The following is a 16072-nucleotide window of genomic DNA, read 5'->3' on the forward strand; positions in this document are numbered from 1 at the left end:
CTTAAAGGTCCCCTATTATACTGTTTTTCATCAATATATTATAGGTCTCAGATATATACAAAACATGTCTCTGAAGTGTTTGGCTCCAAACACCAAACAGATCATTGCAGCATTACCCATAATCCCCTCTGTTTCAGCCCTGTTTCCAAAGTGCTGATTCTCTGTCTGTTACTTTAGATGAAAATAAGGAGCCCCTCCCCACGCCCCTCTGAGAGAGATTTGGTTAAAAAGAACACAATGTTACTCTAGGAGGAGATTCAGGTGATAAGGTGTGTGTGTGTGTGTGTGTGGGNGGGGGGGGGGGGTTACCTTGGTTGCTGATTGGCTAATGGTTACACAACCCAAAAAATCGTTATGACATCATAAAGTGGCCAAAATCTGATCAGCTCATTTTCAGACAGGTTTTTATATTAATGGATCAGGACAAAGAGAGAGAGGGTCTTTCTTCCTGAAACTTTCAGAATCTCTTTACACAGAAGGGACACAAGTTGATGTAGAAGAGACATGAGAAAGTGGATTTTGCATAATAGGTGACCTTTAATAGTGCAATATTAAAATATAAGGAGGCTAAAGATTTATCAAAGACCTTTTGGAATTAAGGATTTTGGAGCTGTAGGGATTTCTATGCCTATAAATCGCATTCAGACTCACAAAATATAATTTCTCCTTGTATTTTCTATGAAGAGCAATGCAATAAATGATCAATCCCAATGACATCGCAATGACAGTTCCGATCAATCGGAATTTGTTATTTTTTAAAACTGATTGAGTTTGTTCATCTTTCTGTTGTCGATAGGGTTCAATTCGACATTAAATATCTGCGAAAACAAATAAAAACAGAACAAAGCGATATCACTAAGCTCTTATGCTGAGGCAGTAATGTTGATAGATGAAAAACGAGATGCTATTGAAGACAGCTTTGGTTGGCGTTCATTTTGTCTTACAGATCACTATCAAACATCAAAGGATATGAAAAGACTTCACTTCATCAGCTCAAGTCTTTCCTCTCAGAAAGTGAGATCAGTCACGGCTCTAAATGGGGGGCTTCTGAAGCACGGTGTGTTTTATAGGTAACACAACACTATGTTTTGAAAACCAATCTGCGACAACGGGTGTCTGATTTGTGTTTAAAGAGGTGGGGAAACGTTTAACCTGTCACAGGAGATTGTTTAAAGAATAGGATAGTTAACACAGATTTAGAAGTGTATTGAGGCATTCGGAAACGTAGCAAGAGAACATATCCTTAAAGTGCATTGAAATGAATGCTCTAAAAAAATCACGGCAGTAGCATTATGAAACACGATGACTGTTCTCTTTTTGATCTGTTGTGTTTTATGTCTCTGAGTAATGCTGTTCTTCACGATGACAGATCAGATGAATATATAATACATGCAGTAGATGAACATTATGATGAATATGTATATGTTGACTTTCACTTCATTATGTACTGACAGTTGTAGACTCTAGTGATGTGGGTCATATCTCACAGTCTCTCAGGCTGTGGCATCACAGTGTTGGGATTGCACAGTGTGAAAGCCCTGGGGGAGCTATGATAAGACTTGTCGTATACTGAAGCTCATTGCTACATTTGATGCAAGTTATACAGCAGCTATCTCTGTTAGGTAATGACAGGAACATAATTGCCCACGGGGCCTGTATGTCATGTCATAACGGTACTATGTGAAGCTTTTGACCATTTGCAATGCCACATTTTTACGAGACAAACAAAACTGACAAGCAAGCAAATGTGATGCCGTTCAAATACAATGGTTTCCCACTATTTCCAAATGTCCAGAAGTAAACATGGATGTCTTAAATGTTACTCTGAAAAATGCTTTAAAAAAGATGTCAGGAAGGAAATGCATTCAACATGTTTGTTGGAAGGTAACAGACTATTTGTTTTGGTGAGTAAAAATGAATGTACATACTGAAAAAAAAACTGAAAATGTATCAATGAAGACGAAAAATATTTTTATAAAAACTGATTATTAAAGCGCAGTAGAGTCTTTATTGTCAAATATTGACCAAGGCGTCTTCCGATTGTTGTATAGTTATTATGAAAGTTGCTCATCTGCAGTTTTTTTACAATTTCTAATATTTCACAAGCTAACCGGCTAACTGTTATCCCCTAAATGATAACAGGGATACAAATACAGATACAATCATTGGTTCCTTAAGAGCTGATAATAAACACATTGAGTTCAATCTTGATATAGCCCTCCATCACAAAATAATGATCAGCAGAGCACATCTAGGAATGTTTTGCAATATAGCAAACATATGAAATGCAAAAACAATAACAATTTGCTTTACAGAATACAAATGATAAAAGACAACTGGCTAAAGTATAGAGCTAAAAGCCATGTAGCTCAACAAAGCCTTACCTTTAATTAAAGTTTAAAATACGACATCAAGTTAAAAGCAATTCTTTGTTTCGCAGTCACCTGGATATCCGTGTCTCGCTGCTCTCCGCTAAATGAACCTCGGCAGCTGGTGTTTCATGGAGAGCCATCTGTGAGCAGTCTGCCCGTCTGATCACAGTTAATAAGATACTCAAAGCAACCTGGGTACTGCCCCCTGATCTTACAACAGTTCAGACGCGGCTTTTCAATGTGACCTGAGTAAAGCATTACAGCCTCGGGCAACCTGCTGTGGCCCCCTAGGCTCGGTGACATTCTAAACTTACAGTAGATGTTAACTCCTATTGTAATGCACAAAGTGCGTAGCTTTTGATCAAGTGGCTGGCCCTGCAGTCTGCTGTGAGTTTCAGATTGCTGTGGCGGCGTATTGTTCCCTGTTCTGTCGCTGCGGTTTTGAGTTTTGATCAACAGCCAAAAAAAAAAAAAGGTCACAAAAAGTTCACAGAGCTGCTTTCGTAGCCTCAGGTGTCATCATGGGTGGGGCAGGTTGACAGTAATGGTTGTCGAGTCCGAATCAGAAGTATCACTTCCTATGACTGGAAGTGTGATTAAACATGTTGCCCATATGACTAATGAATGATGTGAACAAAGGCAATGTCCCTGTCGGTAAACAGCAGAGGTCATGAGAGAGCAGAGCTCAAAGAGGGCTTTGTCAAAGGGAATGTTTGTGGCCTTTAACTCTTTTGTTTACAGTGTCTAGCACTAGGAAACACAAGAGTTAGATTTTACACCAAAAAGCTGGGCAGTGACTGTATTTGCACTTATTTGTTGAAAGGCTCAAATCAAGTGCTAAAGCCTTCATGCGGGCCTTAACTCAGATATTAAAAGAGATATTTGTTGATTTCCTGAATTTTGAAGTTTAGGTAATTTGATATCTCAAACAACACTAAATGGTCAACTGAACCCATTATTGTGCCTAGAAGAGAACCAAGCTGTTAATGGCTACATGGATCCATTTGGGCCAAATTCAACTTTTTTCTAAGAAAACATTTTTGTGTTGAGTTGTCATTTTTGATCAAATCTAATAAAATGATCTTGTGGCAATTCAATGTGAATCTGTCCATTGGTTCTTTTGTAATAACACAAATGTTGGTAGTGTTATTGCAATATTTTCATTATGAAGTGATGGCAAAGTGAGCACTTCAAGTAAACCCCCAGCTGTCCATTAGTCTGTCGCGGCCCTCGAGCTGTGTCTGAGGAAAACTGCTGATCTGACAAGTTTATGATCTGTCTTTGTAGACCACAAGGCCTCTGTGTCTCTGTTAAAGAGAGGCGATCAATAGCCTCTGAGTTACTTTAGCACTTGGCAGCGGCGGACAGCTGATATAAAAGGCCCTTCAAATTGTTGTGAGCATTTCAGAAGGAAGAGTACGGTAAGTAAAGTGTGAAAAGCTGGAGGCGTAAAGTCTGAGTTAAATATACAAAATAGCATGTCCTGAAGTGTGTTCAAATAGAATGCAGAAAGTTAGGCATGAAAGAAACCTGCTGTTTCCCGTTCTTGTATACGTTTCCTCTTTTATTCCTCCCTGTAGGGTGAACATAAATCATTTAATGGTTCTGGTTTTAACTAACTGAACAAAACTGTACTGTGTTATACACAAGGGTAAAACAATTAACAATCCTTTACTGCAAACTAGACTATTATGGGTTAGAGTCAGCTACAAAACGAATCAAAAGAATATAGATCACAAAGAAGTCTATCTCTAACACATCCACAATCATCCAGCGTGGCTAGTACACACTTTGAGAGGCCCTTGACACAATAAATACCTTTATGGCTGCTACACGTTTCAATGTCAGGACCTGACTTGTTCAGACGGCAAGAAAGTGTTGCAATGCATTTCACGGTTTCACAGACTTCTTTCTGAGAAATGAACAATCTCTGATCCTTAAAAACAAATATAACATATGCTGAAGAAACCTCTCCTCCCTCCTAAGTCAATATGGCCTGCATAGTCACAGGTATTTACAGAAGTGCATGAAAGAAAAGGGCTGTAGTTCTTACCCACTGTACTGGCTCACACAGCTTCCCATCTGGAAACCTTGAATGCAAGGTTAAGTTGAATTCACATCCTAGGCAGAGCAGTGGTTGCAGGCTGTTTGGTTGCAAAGAATCCAGAAAGTGTTCCCCTGCATATGTCCTTTCCTTGTCTGCCTCTGTTTTGCCTCTCTGAATGCTCTCACCTGCCTAAGGTAATGAGTGTTTGCCAGCATTGAAGAGCACGCCCACGGTTAGCCAATAAAAGTGCTCTCAGAAATAGAAAAAAACAGCAAGGATTAACCCTTCACCTGTCAACAAAAACAAAAGGTCTGCAGAATGACCTGTAAGGCATGAAATCACTGACCTGCTGGTCTGTTTACCCAGACAGCTCAGGTTGGTAAGTAACTGAAAATGGTTTTTTTTTTACTACAAAATACATTTCAAAAAAAGTTATTTGTCTCCAGACGAACAGCTTGACTGCTTAATTTAGAAACAATGTTGGTTGGACAAAATCAAATTTTTAGAAAGGCTTTTGAGTTGCAGTAGTAGGCAGAAGCACTGCTTTGAACAAACAACACGTCTATAAAACCTTTTAACTGCAGAGTACTAGTTAATAACAAATCACACTATCTATTTAGACAACGTCCTAACCAGCACAGGAGTGGTTTAGTTATTCTCTGTTTATGGGTCAACTCAAATCCATGTGCCAATACCTGAGATAAACATCAAATACACAGGGGAGTAACACTGTAAGCTACTACCAACTGTGAATAACTTAGTTACTCATTGACACGTTCACAGTTAGGGCTGTAAACAACGAGGTCACAAAGAAAGTGACAGGTATATAATAGGAATAAACGCTAGACCAAAGGTCAGATACTTCAAAGTGTTATGTGTTGAATCTGAAACCACAGTGAAGTAAGTTTGCGGCTAGACAGAATATATGTATCTTCTAACCTATTTAAAAAAAACAATTTTGTAATAAGCGCTTTTTCAACTATTAAATCAAAAATGTCAAAAAGCAGTTTTTGTGAAGAGGCCTGGTGTGCATCAATCAATATAAAAAAAGCAATATTAAGAATGTGTAATACTGCATCGGTTTGTCTTTATTGCCAACATCAGCTCGGAAAACAAAACTCTGTATCGATTTTAAAAAACTGCTTTGAAGTTGCAGACAAACAAATGTAATTTTAGTCTTTTTTTTATCCTCGGTAGGAAGTGGTTGAACAAAAAAACTTTTCTTTTAATCATGGCATAACACTTTTGGGTAATGCACTTTAAAATAGTTATAGTACACCGTCATATACCCCATTTGAGCATTACATAACCTAAATAACTCACATTAATAGCAAAACTAGGAAATACTTTGTTCTTGTACTACTTGTAAGCGACGGAAGAGAAAGAAACTTCTGGAAGTAAAAGATGATGCCTAGAGCTGAAACTTTGTGAGGGGAGAAAAAGCAGGGTAGCTAGAAATGAGACAGAATGGGGACGAGCTCTTGACAGAATAAAGGACAGACGTATTCCAGAGTTCACAGTGCTATGGGCTCAAAGTAGAAATATGCGATATGGAAGGCATGGAAACGGGTAAAGAATGACTTGAAATAGAGACGGTGATGGTGGAAATCCATGCTGGATACAGGCAGCATGAGTTGGAAGTCATAATTTGAAGGTGAGAAGATGAAGAAGAACTGAACAAAGCTATGCTGTATGGCATCTATTTAATATTTCTAATTCCTAATCATTGGCTCTGAGATGCTTTTTGACATGTAGATTTAAATTACATTTGAAATACAAGTCTGAAAAAGTCCAGAGGCTGCACACCGTCTCGTTTCGGCGACTTTTCTTTGACTGATTACAAGGTTTATTTCACTCTGGATCCAATCATGTACATGGCGTATCTGAAGTCCAAATGTATTTTTTCTGCTGTCAACAAACAGTAAGCTGGTAAATTGTGTGCTAAAACATTGATTAACACAAAATGAAGGAGTGCATTCTCCATCACAGTGTCTTAAGTGATTAGTACTTCACATTATTAGTGCTTTCACTATTCAGCTTTTCCTGATAAATGATGTTTTTTTTTCTTGCCCACATCAGCATCCAATTGACTGATTGCAATCTAGGAGCATTTCTTTGCACTTAGCTTAATTTCTAAGGCACAACAAGTCAAGTTCAGCAGAAATACGCTTTTAATTTAGAACAGGAAATACAGTGTATCCGACACATCTGGGTTATTTGTATCTGGCACCATTAGTCACACTGTAGGAAGCTTACCCCCAGAAGTTAAACGCAAAGGGCAACAGCAGGTCACAAACCGATAATGAACTCATCATGAATAATACTGTGACTATTCGACCGAGTACAACGATCACTGTGAGTGAGTGTGGTTGTATGTGAGGGCGTGTGCATATTTGAAAGGTAATATACCATCTGAAGTAGGGGTGCAACAACTAATCGACTTAATCGATTAAAATCGATTACCAAATTAGTTGGCAACTAATTCAGTCGTCGATTCGTTGGTGACGTCATCACATGTGTTCTACACCCCGTTAAGCTTCAACGTTATCGCTCTTTTGTATCGGTACAGGAGACATTTAAAAACATATGTTATGTATTATTGCTACATAAACATTATATCGCAGTCTTAGTGTCGCCAACTCAGTTTCTAATATGCAATATGACTACAAAATGCGTCTATAATGTATTTTCGATCTTCCGAATTCAGACGAGCGATCTCTCCCCCGCCTGCTTGCGAGGGGGCGGGGCAGTTTACACACACACGCAGGAGATGGCGGAGAGAACGCGCTCCGAGGTGTGGTTAAACTTTAGCCGTCTCGATGTGGACAATGCTCGTTACCAAAAGTGCAATAACAGTTTATCATATAAAGGCGGTAAAACGAGCAATTTGTCTAAACATTTAGCAAANGAGGAAATCCATGCGGGTGATAGTAATAAGAGCAGTGATGTGAAATCATTAATTAGATAAGCAAGAGGTTATATAGGAACATATGAGTGGTTAGATAGATACAAATCATTAAACTACAGGTCCTAATGAAAATATGTGTTGAAACGATTGATGTTTAAAGGTGGGGTATGTAATTCACTTCAGAAACACTTGTTGTTATATTCCATGGAATGCTCTTAACATCCCGATAGCAATGAATACCTGTCAGCCTTCCATTGTGCACAAACTTATCTCGTGCCCTCGTGTGTGTTGGAGGAGGGGCTCTGTAAGGAAGTCTGAAGGAAGGGGCAGATTTATTTCGGCTGCGTACTTTCAAATTCTAGCGCACTCGAGCTGGTTTCTCCATTCTTACCTACCTACCTTTAAGCAATATGTTTCTGACAGCAGCTCAACGTATCATTCACCCTTTAAATCCCTGTTAGCTTATTTTCTGTTGAAATCACTTCAGGTTAATCTTTCTAAAGAGCATCATAACTGCATTCTGTTCTGGGGCCACAATCCTACAGGTTTTGAACGACAAGTTTGTACTCGACCCTAATTAATCCTTATTTATTACAAAGAGACAACTTTCCCATGACTACGTCTATTTGGTTGGAGATTAATTGGGAGTCTTCTGCAGTCTTCGGTCATTGGGAATCTCTTAAATAAAACAGTGGTGTCAGGAGTATTTGAAAAAATCTTAGACAAATACCTGAGATCCTTGCTGATGACATCACTTCCAGTGTTGTGAGAGGGTGTGGTTCGTCCGGGGATCAGAGGTCTGCATTCCTTACTCTCATCAGATGTCAGCAGTGCATTTTCTCTACACTCCTCCACTCGTAGTTCTCCCTCCTCTTCACCTGGGGTGCTGCCATTTTCTGGTTTGTAGGTGAAGATGATTGTCGGCTTCTGGGTGGGATCCTCTGGCTTGGCCTCGGTGAACCAGTGGTGCTGTTGGATCGGTGGTGGTGGAAGCATGTGAATGACTGTTCCATCAAGCCCAACTATCTTCCCTTTTTCCTTCTCTTTCTCCGCCCTCTCTCTCTGCTCATCCTCGTCTTTCCGCCGACGGAAAAAGCTCTTAAAGGAGATCCAGCGCTTGGGTTTGGCGCTTTCATTTGAAATACGTCTCCCCTCTACACCTGGACTCGCTTCCCCTTCACTTGGTCGTACAGGAGAACTGGAGGCAGAGCTCTTGGTCCAGTTGCCAAAATGTCTTTGTAGGATGTTAGATGCGTGGTAAGGGGAAGACGTAGATCTAGGAGGAGGGAAGGGGGCATTGGGCTCTGACCGGGGGCTGGAGAGTGGGACAGCAGCAGAGGCACTCTGGGATTTAGATAACACTTTTGTGGGCGTTTCCTTCTTGGGTTTGGAAAGACAGCCATCGGGTGTTGAAAAGAGAGACTTGGGTCGGGTGAGGGTCTCCTTCATGGCATCAGGTGGGAGGGCATACAGCTCCTCAGAACTGTCGGTGTAGGCTTGTGCGGAGGGCGACTCTGGAGGAGACAAGGGAGGATGAATGGAAGCCACAATCTGTAAAAGCACAGCACTGGCCTCCTCCCTTTGGCTTACCACTGCCACAGAAGACAAAGCTAAGTCTGTATGATCAGCTTTATTGTCTCCACTTGTCTTGCAAGTATGTGTAACAGCATTGGCAGTTGGGCTGGCTTTAGGTAGATTTGCAGTATTGGCAAGAATTGCAGGGGAATTTGTTTGTGTAGTGGGCGAGAGGGCGCCAACGGTGTAGCTCACCACAGTGCTTTTCACCGTGCTAGAGTCTGTAGTGGTTCTAGGTTGGACATTTGGGGCTTTTGACGCTGCCTCAGGTGGACATTTTGTCTCTTCAGAAGACGCTCGCTCTGATGTGCCTCGACCAGAGATAGTTTTTTCTGTGGAGGAGGACTGGACGCTCTCACAGGATCCAATCTCTTCATAGGTATGGCTGGCCACTCTACTGCCCACCGCTTTTGGCTGTGGGATTTCCCCACTGAGTCCCAAGAAGCTCTTGTACACAGCTAGGTTGTCATACGCACTTGGATTGATAACAATTGGTACCTTAACGGCATTCTTGGAGCTGCGGGCGTAAGCTGGTTCATCTCGAATAATAATAGGAAAAGGAGGCATGCCGGCATTATTGAAACTGTTAAACTTAATCTCTGAGAAGTTGGAGGATTTCACAGGGACAGTTCGTGAAGAAGGTAGCCCAGCGATGGGAGAAGTGGGAGCTGACTTGTGGCTGCAGTGTTGAGTAGTGATGGAGGGGCCAGCATTATTCCTAACCCCTAGATCCACTTTAGGTATTTTTTGGCGAGGACTTGTGCTTGATGTCCACACTTCTTGGTAGCGTATGTTCCCCGATTTCTTCCGGGAGTTACCTGGCAGACCTATAGATGTGGGGGATGTTGGCATCCCAGGCGAAGAAGGAGAAAGTGGGGAGGTTGGAGAGAGGGGATGACCTTTAGGAGCGTTACAGAATGATGTGGGGCTGGTAGGTATTGACAGTTTTTTTAGTTTTGGAGTAGAGTCTGAAGTCTTCTCTTCTTTGTTGGCCATGGATGCTGACACGTCCACTACAGTGTAAGGTTTACAGATTAGGGATTTTTCCAAATTCACTATACGGTACGGTTTAGCCTGCTCCTCTGTGGGACTAAAGCTGATGGTGACTGGTTGACCTGGAAGGGCCTGGGGCATAGGCAAGCCTTCTCTTCCTTCCTGGTCTTCTAACCTAATGGCCAGGACAGCCTTGTGTGTTTCAGTCACCTTGAGGGGACTCAGTGCTTTCTGGACGGGCTCCTTTTTTAGAGGCGAAGTGCAGGGGACAGGTGCCTTAGGAGATATGGGAGAATGCAAGCCATTTCGAAGAGCACAAGGAGCACTGCTCCCACTGCTGGAAGTTGTTCGAGAATCTTCTGGTAGCGATGAGGATGATTCCGGAGAGGTGGTAGACTCTGAGTTTGATAGGAACCCACTGCCTTGCATGTCATGGGTCAGATAGGGAAGAAGCGCCCCATTGGAGTCCAGGGATGGGTATCCATTCAAGATCTCATCATAGCTATCATCATAGTCCACTGCACAAATCCGCTGTAGTGAGCGGTTGCGAAGTGGCACAGTATTCCACTTTTTACCTGCAGCAAAGGGCACCGGAGACAATGTAGCGGCACGGAAAATAGAAAAACGTGGTTGGCCTCGCATACGGATCTCCATGGCTAGTAACTCTTCATCACTTTCATCCCAGCTCTCATGTTCATCATCCCTTTCAGTCTCTTCATCATAATCATCCTCTTCATCATCACTGGAAAACTCGGGGTAGCAATAGCGACCACCCTCAGTGCTGATGACCTTAGAGCCATCGCTAAGGGATACCCGTTTGTGAGGAGTGCCACCACCACCACACCCGATGCTTCCCATGGCACGACAGCTGGAGGCTGGAAGGCCTCTTTCCAAGGAGCGTCTGTATGAACTACTAATACGTCCCCAAAACAAGTCCTTGGAACCAGAAGGGTTTGTGGGGCTAAAGCCAGGGCTAAAGCCAGGGCTAAAGCCAGGGCCTAACCCAGCGATTTCCTTTAGGACATCTGTAAGTCCACTGTTGTTATTCCCACTGGGGGTCCTTGGGCTAAATTGTCCATAACCTTCAATCTCCTCACTTCCATCCTCTCCTTCGTTGTTGTTGCTGGGCCCACCAGGCCTCTTACGGTTCATTCCATTGCGATTCCAAACAGTGAAGGCTGAAAGGTTGCCTTGTTCTATCACATTTGGTGGTCTTTGTAAATTGCCATCTGAATCCAGTCCTGCAGAGGAGCAGGGCAGCATCATGGTGGGCTTAACCGCAATAGTTGGCTTCTTAGCCACCGGGGGACGTACGTGTCCTGTGCGCGGTGCAGAACCACTGCCAGCTCTCTGGGAGTTGATGGTTAAGTTAGTGTTGGCTCTGGCCCCCGCAGGGGGTGGATTCTGTTGCTGAATTGTCGTAGGCCTCTGCTCAGAGGGAGGCTTCCTCCCACCACTCTGAGACAGAGAGTGCAGACTCTTTGGTTTAAAGCAGTTCTTGCACTCGCCTGGTTTCCACACGTGCTCTGTGAAGGTGCTGCAAGCGGACATGGCTGCTGGTCCCGTGAGGTCAGTGGACAGGAAACCCCTCCATGAAGCTACAGGCTGCAGGAACTGACTGTAGTTCAACACGGATTAACACTATCCAATCCTCAAACGTGTGGGATACTGGACCTGAAAAAGAGGACAAGAAAAAAGGTATTAATAAAAAGTTACTTAATTTGAATTACTTGTTAACTGAATTTTAAACATGTATTTTTGTCACAAATCCATGATGCAAACAAACTGAAGGGACTAATTGGATCAAGTTGTTTGCAAATATCTCAATACAGGACCAACATACTGATATTATATTGATCCCATTCCACAATAAGTATACTTATCACACAAAGCTGCACTAAAGTAAAGAGGATACATTGGGGAAGAGAGAGAGAAACAAACACAAACTGTGTGAGGGAGACTGAATGAGGAAGGCAGTGCTACATTATCTCCATTGGGTGGCACACTTTCTCTACTTAGCAGCCAATCTACCCTGTGGGGCAGTGTGCTTCCTCCTCCTGAACCTCAACTGGATCGGAAAGACTTAAAAAGCAGAGGTGCAGAAGTGAAGAGGATTAGGAGAGCTTATTTCTGTATTGATGTCCTGACTTGTTGTTGGCTGTTTCAGCCAGGCTTACATGATGATGATAAAGGAACTGATACTACTGAGTCAAAAACCTCATTTTCCTAAATCCTACAAACTAGATCAGCTACATGGAAAATGGAACCTTTCCCATTTCAGCTGAGTTCACATGCGCTAAAGTTTTACAAATGGCATGCTGTTTCAGAGATTTCAGAGGGCTTCCATTGGTACTGGATAAACAATGAACGACAAGTAGCTCTTCATGCCTATCACCACAATTGAAGTACAATTCAGCCAGACATTATTTCCCAAACACACACGTAACACAATGTGTTTTTAGGCTAGACAGTAGACTGTCCTAAACTGTCAATCACCTGACTTTTCATTTGTTGAAGACCAGATTAAGGTACGAAAAGAGCTTAAAGTAATGAAATCATTTGCAACCAAACCAGAGTTTAGTTGTATTCAATATGTGGATACAATTTCTACACTATTGGATAAGAATGTGCAAAAAACATTGAATCTAAAAGCTGGGAAATATGCATGTGTATTGCCGAGCAACAAAGAAAAAACACTTGGGCGCATGCACGGCCACAGGCTATCGGCAACAGCACATTAATATCAAACACATCCTGTTTTCTTGGCCCACTATGTCATACTTTGTGACATCAGGAAACCAACAAATAACCCAGTTTAAGTTAGACCAGAACAATCATTTCATTTGTATGTGGAACAGTTATTAGCCTTTCAATCAACGTTGCTGATCAACTGGATAATAAGTGGCACGATGCTCAAACTTTTACAGTTAAAGTGAGTTTCGTGAATAACGCTATATTCTATAAATTGGCTGGGTTAGATACAGTACCGTAATTAGCTCTGTTTGACATGTAAAGGCTGCCAGCCTATAAACACAATGTAGTGTGTGACGTCACAGAAAAGGGACGTTTAGATATTGTATGACTTTGAAAAATTGATCATTTAACAAATAAACAAATAGTTGCCACAGACATTGCACTCCACAATACAGTCATTTAAAGATGGTATTAAGATGCTTATAGACACTGACCTCCATCTCTTCTGCTATACTAATCAACACTGTGCCTGATGATTATATCCTTTTATGCCCAAGCCTTCATTTCACCACATGAAGCTGGAATCAGAATACCTTTATTAGTCCCACAGAGGGGAAGTGTTCATTGTTACCTAAGTAGCATGCATACATATTAAAGATAACAAAAGATTATAATTAAAAAAGTTACACAATTTACAAAACACCCATCCTGAACAGTCCTGAGGATTTAGCAGCAGCCAGGTATATATTGCAGTTATTAACGGCATATATATATATATATAAATATATTACACATATTGCACATAGTTGGTGGTTAACAACAAGGAACTACTGTAAGGCTATGAGTTACTGCAGGGCTGCTCTGGTCTTCTCACTTATCTAACAAGGTCATAGGTGTGGGATCCTGTACGGAAGGATGTTACCATGACAACACCCTGGACCTGCCCAGGGCGAGACACAATAAACGCAGGAACGCCTGAATCAAACTTTGCTGACCGAGCTGAGATGTGCGGGGGGGGGGGATTTTATCCTGTTACACCTAATCGACCTCATCCTCACAGGAAACAAAGACTGTAATTCAAATAACATTAGATTCATAACCTGTGATGATGGGACACGTAAGCACTGAATATTTCTGTGGCTGACTTTCAAAAACCTCACGGAACAATGAAAGTACAGCTCGAGAAAAACGAATAACTGGGTCCAATATGTCTGTCTCTCTATGTACGTATTGCTCCTTAGATCAAACAAAAGCAGCATTTTAAATCATCCACACTCATTTTGTCAACCCCATGAACCCATTCTCTTTGAAACACAGCTGGACTAAGTTAGGATTTTATTGCGAGTAAAAAGAAGACAGCAGTGGAAGACATAAAACAAGTGGTATTAACATGGATATTTCAAACCTTTTAAGAAAAAGCTGAACTTATTTTTCAGCGATCTAAACCAGACTGACTTCCTTTGTAACTCCATTATGTTTCCCCGACAGACAGCAGAGGGAACAGTTTTCTTTTGAAATCAAGATAAAGCCTCCTTATTGTGCTTTCTGTCTCCAAAGCAGCTCTATGGAATTATGAAAAGCCGCTTCCAGGCTGCATGCTAATGAGATAATTCCAGTTTTCATGCCTTTGTGTTTCTGAAATTGTTCTAAGACGCAAGAAATATCCAGTATGTGTCACCTACATTTTTCCACCAGCAATAACCGGATGTGAAAGAATATTTTACTTTACCCCCAGCCACCATTTCAATTCTGTTGTTGTTTTGATTTGTCCTTCCCTCCACAGAAAGAGCTGATATGACACTCCTTCCACCAGCCAGAAAAAAAAATGCACATATATTTTTAGTTTCTCATTAAGTCGAAAGGAAAATAGTAGTGCCCTGTTTGCAAGACCCCACAACATTTAATCTGTAATGACAGTTGTACCTTAGGGACAGCAACATCCCATCTGCCCAACAATCCTACCCTAAATCATGCAGTCCAGTATTTTTAGTTCACACAGCTCGCAGTGTGGGGCGCATCATTAAAATATGATAACTCCAGACGCCATACCGAGCGTTGGGAAACCTCGCCTCCCCTATTGCTTATATAATCGTCTTAGTTTGAACATGAAAAAGATTCTAACTGCGGTTTCACTCATTGCAATATAAGTGTTTCTACTTGTGGCAGTCAGCCAAATAATGGACTGCTATTTGTGCGTTCCTTTCATTATGTAACACACATTACACAACATAATAGAAAAGGGTTGAATTACACAAAAGCCTCCAGGCACATTTGCAGAATTACCATGTGTTGCGTAATCATACAAATACAGCATCACACACCCCTGCAATATTATAGAGATATGTTTGCTCCCCTTAGGTGGGATTGTGCCATTATATTGACGGTGTGATATTGATCCAGTCTTTGCGTGTGTCCACAGCGTGACTGCAACATATTTGATTGGGGAGATATGAAGCAGCACTAAGGCACGGAGAGTATTGGGAAACAGGCTGCAGTTGCACACACTTCCAATCTTCTCTGCTTCTATCTTTCCACCAGATGTTGTTTTTTATTTGACTCTGAAATACTAAGCGAAACATGTACACACCTTTAACACTGATCAGTAACATTGATTTAGTTTATAATTGCTTTATAGATACAAAAAACATTCAGGTTAAAATGTGTCTCCATTGGTGAAACCTTCCTTCTCCAAGTCGTATTAGTTATTCTCCTCAGTCTGGTTTTGTTTATCACTGCCTTGCTTGCCATGAATATTTGATGAGGCCGAGGGAGTAGTGTCGATAATTTAAAGAGATCCAATATGTAAAAAAAGACTGATGACTTTCTAAGGGAAAGGAACGCCTGCTCTGCATGAAAGATGAATGTGTTTTGTAAATGAGATCATTTGCGCTCAGAGAGAAATGTTCTTACTTTGATGTAGTGTTAACACGGGATTGAATAGTAACAATGATGTCACATTTGGTTAGACTGAGTCTCGAAATGTCAAACTTCATGTTTATCATCATATTATGTAAGTTTGAAATGTAACAGTGTGTGGATCAGCTTGTGTGTAAGAAGTGTATTTGTGTGTCAGGAAATTCTTCTGCAAAAACATGTATGTTCCATAACTGAATTGTCTACACATCAGTATAATGCAGTCTGTTTCTGTTAATAGCAATAAATGTAGTCAAAACAAAACATGAAAAAAGGCTTGAAATCACTCGAAAGGACTATATATATAGATTCTAGGGCTGAACGATTCATCGATTTTAAATCGAAAGAATTTGAAATGATGCAATTATCAAATCACAAAACCTGCGTTTTTTTTCAACATATTTTTTTAAACATTTTTTACTTTTTGTTCTTCTTGTGTGTCAGCCATCCACACCAATCAGAAGTGCTGTGTTCCAAATGTACCAGCCATTGTTAACCAATCAGAAGTGGCCCATGATAGAAGGTGATAGACAGATTGATCCAATCACCTGCCATGTGTTTTTGAAATAC

The 16072-nt window shown here is 41.3% G+C and overlaps 1 protein-coding gene across 1 annotated transcript in view; it reads right to left on the reverse strand.

Moving 5' to 3' along the window:
- The window catches only part of peak1 (pseudopodium-enriched atypical kinase 1), a gene marked incomplete at its 3' end in the record, with an annotated part of 19162 nt that extends 4579 nt beyond the window's left edge, over positions 1-14583 (reverse strand). The window contains exons 1-2 of the mRNA XM_010779207.1: positions 14513-14583; positions 8058-11569 (exon numbers count right to left, since the gene is read on the reverse strand). Of these exons, the coding sequence (XP_010777509.1) occupies positions 8058-11446 (3389 nt within the window). The remainder of the gene's footprint in view (positions 1-8057; positions 11570-14512) is intronic.
- Positions 14584-16072: the final 1489 nt, after the last annotated feature.

Source organism: Notothenia coriiceps, unplaced genomic scaffold (genome assembly GCF_000735185.1).
Source record: "Notothenia coriiceps isolate Sejong01 unplaced genomic scaffold, NC01 NC01_scaffold00019944, whole genome shotgun sequence".
NCBI lineage: Eukaryota > Metazoa > Chordata > Actinopteri > Perciformes > Nototheniidae > Notothenia > Notothenia coriiceps.